Source organism: Heptranchias perlo, chromosome 4 (genome assembly GCF_035084215.1).
Source record: "Heptranchias perlo isolate sHepPer1 chromosome 4, sHepPer1.hap1, whole genome shotgun sequence".
NCBI lineage: Eukaryota > Metazoa > Chordata > Chondrichthyes > Hexanchiformes > Hexanchidae > Heptranchias > Heptranchias perlo.
The window spans coordinates 58210420-58217917 of NC_090328.1; the positions used below are offsets into that span (position 1 = coordinate 58210420).

The 7498-nt window shown below is 37.6% G+C and overlaps 1 protein-coding gene across 1 annotated transcript; it reads right to left on the bottom strand.

Annotated features, from left to right (window-relative positions):
• Positions 1–677: 677 nt before the first annotated feature.
• On the bottom strand, positions 678–7054 carry tmed7 (transmembrane p24 trafficking protein 7). The gene is made up of 3 exons (XM_067982981.1): positions 6687–7054; positions 4247–4492; positions 678–2834 (listed from the first exon to the last, which is right to left on the bottom strand). The coding sequence occupies exons 1-3, from the start codon at positions 6837–6839 to the stop codon at positions 2598–2600; spliced, it is 636 nt and encodes a 211-aa protein (XP_067839082.1). The 5' UTR covers positions 6840–7054; the 3' UTR covers positions 678–2597.
• Positions 7055–7498: the final 444 nt, after the last annotated feature.

Genomic DNA, 7498 nt, shown 5'->3' on the forward strand with positions numbered 1-7498 from the left:
AAAAAGAAACATACTCCAGTACCAAAAAAATCTGGGTATGTGTATTATCTTTATGCAAAAAGTTGCTGACAGAAAATTGTATAGAGGTACATTTTGTTTTTCTTGCTGACTTATCACTGCTCATTGCTTGGTACAGATACTGCATTTGTTTATTTAAAAGGAACAATTGTTATGGAGACGTGTTCAGTGGATCATTCCAAGTACATTACTGCAATTAAAGTTAACAGCATGTTTAAAATAATGCATGCGATTTACAGGATATTTATTCTCTCCCACCCTGTGGGAAAACCTTGAGTTGGGGGTATGGCCTATATTAATGTCAATACAGTATTTTCCAAGCAAATTACTTTGGGGTGAGGAAAGCTATTATATTAAGTCCAGTATCGGACACCATTACTCCCCATGCATGCATAAACAGCAGATGGGGAAATATTAAAACAACTCTTATATGTACTCTTGCAGGGTAATTATCTGATTGCATGAAGACAGCGAGGAACCTCGCCTGCTACTAGCATAACAGAAAGTCATCAGCGCAATGCCTGTGATTTTCCATATATACTGGCTGAGAGTTGAGATTCACCACTGCTGGCATGTACTCAGCAAATTGCCCCCACAGTTTACAGTAGAATCCATCACTTCTATGTTTATTCAAGGCTTTTCAGAACTGGAGTCAGATGCACAATTTTATCATTTTTTTATTGTCCAATTTCACAGAGTTTGTATCTTACATTTACTGATAACCTTACCAATGCAGGTTTACATTTCGATGCCTGAAAACTGAATGAAACTGAATAGTGAGTAGGATCCATGTGGCTAGTGGTTTAAGCTACAAGACATAATATAAACACAAAATGCACAACGTTTATCGATACAATGTCTTGTATTTCAATAATTTATGCATTTGTAACAATTGGTGTGTTTTCATTCATACAAAATAAAATTAAGCACTCATTGCTTCAGAATTTACAGTGCAATATGAACATTTTTAATTAAATGGAACAAACTACAGTTTTTAACATAAGAACTTATCCTAAGTACACATTTTAAACAGTCACTATTCTATTAGAAGTACTGATCAGGCTTGTAATTCTGGCAGATGTACTGCCACAATCGGTTTTATAGTTCAGAAGTTAGCTTGCACGATTTATAGCATACAACAGATGTCCATTGGTGGACAAGTCACTCAAACTGGCATGGGTACTAAGAAAAACTGTAAGGCCAAACCTTTATGTTTATATAAGTGGGCAATCACATTACTGTTAAATATAGGGAGATTTTAGGGGGAAAAAAAATCAAATCAATACCTGGGCAGCATTAAAACCTGCAAGTCTTTAGCACATCGATAGAAAGGAAATAAAGGACTAGACAAAAAGAAAATAAAGCTCTCACTGTTGTCCGATTGGAGCGACAAAATTTACCACTGACATGCCACCGAAATTTGGATAGTTTGTGAAACAGTATCAATGCATTTGTTTATATTTAATATCCATTGATTACAGTTTTAAAAATATCTTGATCTCTGCCCTTTCTTTAAAGATACTAACAAGTCTTATAAAGGCTTGACCCTAAATAATTTTTTTTTATATATCAGTTCTGCTCAGTCAATGTGAAACATGCCATGGACAATTTACTGTTATCCCCTTTACACTTCTAAGCAGAAAGAAATTTACACCCTGGCATATACAGTAACAATCTCAAATTCCTCTTAATCCTCACTGGTTTGATTTACTCAACACTTGGTAATTTCATACAAGAAACATGTACACAAGACAAACAAGATTTCACAAAACCAAAGTGAATATCAGAAAATTTATTATAAAACAATATCTTACCTTGAAAATCACATTTTTCAAGCTACCAACCTTTTAAAATGGCTGTTCCACCGTAGACATAACTATATTAGAAAACTTTGGAAATTTAAGGGGTATCTTAAAATAGGTAAAACATTTACATGATGTAACCTGGCTAGAATTATTTTGAAATACTGTCATGTGTGCACATCCAATGAAAAAGGTACAAAAATTGCTTCTTAATGCAAAGAACAGTATGCTTAAGAATTGCCACAGTATTTCTAATGTTACATCACTTTAACAAACCAAAACAAATCAAGCGACAATTCAGTGTGATTGCTGCTGCTTGTTTAAGAATGGTCTCAAACACCTGGATGCCTAACAGGCTAGATCTGTGATAAGTGAGGCTGGCTGGGGTTTAAATTAGTTTGGATGCCTTAAAAAAACCCTTGAGAATCATATTTTCATTGATATGATTGCAAAGGATGAGATGCATCACTTATTGCTATGTTCAAGAAGCATGAGCTACGAATCATTTAACATAAGCAAAATTAACTACCAATGGCTTTGCCCCCTAGTGGACACTGAACCTGTGATGCAGATATCTGTTGGACATCCAGTGGTAGCAAAATTACAATATTTCAATCTCTGAATATTTGCTCTGGTGAATAGTCCAAAGTGATGAGAAAACCAGTTCAATAAGGATTTTAATCTTAACAGCTTTCCTGGACCTAATCTTCAAACAAACATGTCACTGAACTGAAAACTGTTAGGTACTGCTTAGACCTTGTGAGCCATGGCTACTCGTTATGAACCAACACGTGTAGAAGTGGTTCTTTTGTCTGAGAAGAAGCTCCTGAGGAGAACCACCTGGCCAAGACTCACAACCAACAAGATGAGAGCTTCTCCTACAGACCAAAAAGCAACCCTCGAGTTCAGGTCCTCAGCACGACTTCGTCCTTGTGCTTCCCTTAGACGGAAATGGGTTTGATAATCAATGACCGACTTCATGGCTTCGTGCATTGTAACACATGCTGACTCCATCTGTTTTTTTTAAAAAGTGTAAATATTGTGAACAAAATAGAGAACTTTAATTCCAATTTTAAAAAAATAACTTGTATTTATATAAACTAAATCCTTTAAAAAGGTACACTAAGTACAGTGGATCCACTGTGCCCAAAACATCTCACTCACCCCAGGGAATAATTAGTGGCAAAAAAATTGCACCAAGTCTTAGCATATTTGTTAACATCACAAATCGTAGTTAAACTTGAATCTCTTGCCCCTTAAATTCCTTTTACACTGCTACTAAGATTTTTTTCCAATGTATGCTCAATTAGTAATCAAAAGATGTACCATTCTTAGAGAATATCCACAATTTAAACACATTTGTCTCAGCATTATTTGCTAAAGGTATTGAATTTTAGATTTGCCACACCCCGTCCAGTCCCACACCAAAGGACAGCTGTGCAAATAGAAGGACCTATTTCTGTATATTTCTCAATAGTGTGGGAAGAATTACTTTAAAAACCTTATTTAAACACAAATTATATGTTTATAATTTTAGGTGTATCATAGACCAAAGAACAGTCAATGAAAATAAGTATCCATAACATCTAATTTGAGATTATCTTTCTAAATAAAAATCACCTCCTCCTATTTCTTGCTGAAATTATGGCAGGCAATCTGTTCTCAAAATTCTGCCAGTAGTAAATTACTATTCCATCCTCTCTACCTGACGTCTGTAAGTAGTTTTGGGATGACAGCATGTTATATCAGTCACATGACAACACACTTGCAGTGCAATTCCAATAAGCTATCTAATGGCAGCTGTATATTAATATGCAAGGACCTTAAGGACTTTTAAGGTTTGCCTACATTATAGTCATTGCATACAAAGTCATTAATTGCCTGAGAAATGCTTTTAAGATGCTTGAGAGAATAAGGTAAAAATGTAATATTTTTTATAACCCATTTACCACTGCAAACACAACACTGATCTTTCAGAATATTGCAAAATAAACAAGTCCAAAGGATTACATGCTCGTTGGAGATGTATACAATTCAGTTGCAAATGTTCTAAAGCAGTTGTATTTTGTAACTACAAAGGAGACAAGATCTCGAAATGATTATGAGGAAACTTATATCAGCACAGTTCATTACATAACAGTACATGTGAAATCACACTAACAAAAACAGTGAAGTGTATTATTTGTTCGTATTAACAAATTACACCATTCATATTTTGTTGTGTGAGGTTGTCAGTCATATCAACATTTCTTTTCATGACTAATATGCTTTCATCCAGCTGAATTCAACAGTATTTTTGGAACTTTATAGTGGACTAGCTTAAAGACCAAATATGTTGCTAAATCTTGAAGACTACTACTCTGCATTCAACTTGAAAAGGAATCTATTAAAAATTTGCATAAATCCTATGCTTTAGTACTTTATACCTGAGTCAGTGCTGATACTCTGTTTTCATTGGGAAACAAAGGAGGGTCGTCCCCAACCTGGAAGTCAAAATACACGGTTTTGTGTGTGAAGGTGGAAAACTCGTTGCTGAAACAGAACTTATAAGTTCCATTTTTTGCAGCCGTGAAGGTAAAGCTGTCGTACTGTTTCTTCATCTCCTTGTACAATACTGCGCCATCAGCATCTTCCAACCGACAGTCTACATCATAATGACCACCAGTAATGACCTGTTAAACACAAAGGGTTTAAAAACTTTAGATATTCAAAATTCATAATAAAGAATCTTAAAATATTAAAAAGTCAATATAAACTGCATAAGATTTTCACTAAAAGCACAACAATCAACACAAAGAAAATTTTTCACCAACACGTAGATCTCATTACCAGGACACAATTTCAGTTAAATCTGGTTGCCATAATACTTTAAACCTTTATGTATCATTGTTGTATTTCAACATTCATAATTTCAAGCTAAAAGCACAATATATAGCAAGTAATGTTTTGAAAAGAGAACATATCACAGCAGATTAGCACACGGACACTATACCAAAGACAGACAAACAAGTTTTTGATATCAAGCAAAGATGTTTGTAAGAGATGTTGAACAGAGGTGATGGAGTAAACAATTTTTTTTTTGAACAAGGCGAAAATCACTTCCTGGACAGTTAGAGAATAGCACTGTTAGGCCTCCCAATGATTGAAAATTTTCAGCCAGAGACAAGTGAGTGAAAAAGAGGTTAGGGACCCATTCAATAGAAACATTATTTGGAAAGGAGAGAACAAAGAAGTCCACTAAATATTGGTTTCAAGCTAACAAATTATCTAATCTTGGTATCAGGAATTAAATATGGATTTTTAAATTGTACACCACGCCAAGCCACAACACAATTAAACTTTTATTTGTACACCACATTGTGATGTGCATTTCCAGATAATTTGGCAAATGTGGCAGGATTGCATGTAGCTTATTTAAAATATAGGGAGCTTGCATTCATGTGGTAAATCAATGTACAATACATAAATACACATGATGAGTTATAACCCAAGTGTGACTGAAAATTTATAATGAATTATGGCAGGTTTGAGCAATGGTCCCATTGCACTCATTAGGAATTGGATCAAGACTGCTCCAACATTTTTCAGGTACAACCTTTACAATCAGAAGAGAAAAGAGACCATAACAGGCTGGAATCAAATTCAGGTAATAGAGGCGAAAGGGTAGTATACCAGTAGGGCAATGTTTTCCCAATATAAAAATCATATGCCGGAGATCATCTACTGCTTCATTCACGGCCTTCAGAGATTTAACATTCAGCAATATTGAGAAGATCTGCCTTAATTACATGATAGTCATTTTGGGCTTTCTCTCACCTCCAGCTCTGGAGGAAAGAATATTTGTGCTAAAGAAATCAAAGGCATGCAGCTATAATCATGTCCCTTCACCAAGTCATCACGAACACCAGCTCAAAACTTGATTTTTAAAACTGTTCAACTGAACTAGCTGGTATCAAAATAAAATCCCAGTTGTTCGATATTAACCATCCTACATCAACAGAAACATTACTGACCATTCAACATATTCAAGGACACTACCAAGCACTCAACATATTCAATGAGGAAACAGACATCATCTCACAACAATCAATTCTTGTCTCCCAAAAGAATGAGATAATCAGGTGTGAAAGTCAATATGCATTGCTGACGTGGATCATGTTTAGAGATGAAAAATAGCTGGAAATCTGAAACAAAATGCTGAAAGCACAAAGGGTCAAGTGAAGCCAGTACAGTATATGAAAGGGAAAAGACAGGTCAACAGTTTGACATTTCATTGGAAATGTACTACCTCAAACAAATCCATCTTATTCTGATAGAGACTTGACCCACTATTTTCAGAATTTTCTGTAGATTATGGGCATAGTCTAACTTTTGTTCAGTCCATCACTGGCATCTCCACATCATAACTTTTGTTCAATAGTGTCTTCCAGAATTATGTTTTATGGCAATCAGAAACTATTTAATTTGAACTGTTGGAAGCTACACTACATTTAATTTCAGATATTAAATTTTCTTCTATGCTCCATTAGATGTATCTTAAGGGATGTACAATTTACCCATCCTCCTTGTAAATCAGCTTCAGTTACATAAAAGGAGGACAGACAAGCTCCACATCCCATACTACCTGTGGGAGAATGGCAGCCATTTGTATCTTGCCAGTTTCGATCAACTTATTCTATTGGGTAACCATCACTGGTACAATGAATACAGTGTACAAGGAGACATGTTATGCCAAGCCCTTGGGTGGACTTGTAATCCCAGAGAATGCCTTGTCTCAAATTACTCATACCGTATCCCAAAATGTTATTACCCCTCCCCCTCCCCCTACTGCACCCCCACCTCCTCTATCATCAGCCCGGGCCTCACCTGGAACTCGAGCGTGCACTTGGTGCCCTGCACGATGTCCTCGTAGAAACACTGCTTGGCGTTGTCCGGTAACTCGAAGGTGAGCTCGGAGCCGCGGACCAGCGGCAACAGGAGCTGGGCCCACAACAGCTGCAGCAACAGCCTGGCCCACATGCCGGCTCGGTGCTGGGCTTCCCTGTGTGCACGGACTGGGAGCGGGTGGGAGCGCGGGTCTGGAGACCGGGGAGCGGGAGCCCGCGTACGGAATTTCACTGGGAATAAATTCGAATTTCGGTTTGAATTTTAACCGGCGGCTGCGGCTCGAGGTGCTCTAACTCCCGGATGTTAAGGGCACAGGAACCAGACGTGGCAGCGCGGCTCTACCCGGATGTCTGACCTCTCACCTCACCGCCCAAAAGAAACACCGCACCTGCGCAGTTCTGCTGGGCTTCGAGCAGTGAACAGACCAAGAGGTAGGATGGAAGTGGAGAAGGTGATAGTGTCACAACCATTTTGATCTAAAAAAAGGGGCTCATTTTGAATGTTTGGCACTTGGAAAAATCCCCCTGGTACGGCCCTCATCTCCCTTAAGTCCAAGGGATGCAGACTTCAACGTTTATGGTGGACAACTGGTTTAGCCATTCATCGCCAGATCTGGCTGGATCACATAAAGCATTATCGGGTCCTGCTCTCCTCTGCCAAAACTGCTTACTATTCCAGGATTATCCTGGAATGAAAAGATAACGCCCAGCTTCTCTTCACTGCAAATCATCTTCTTAAATCCCTCTCCCCTGCCCCCTCCACCCTCACCTCCAAGTGCGAGGAACTCCTGC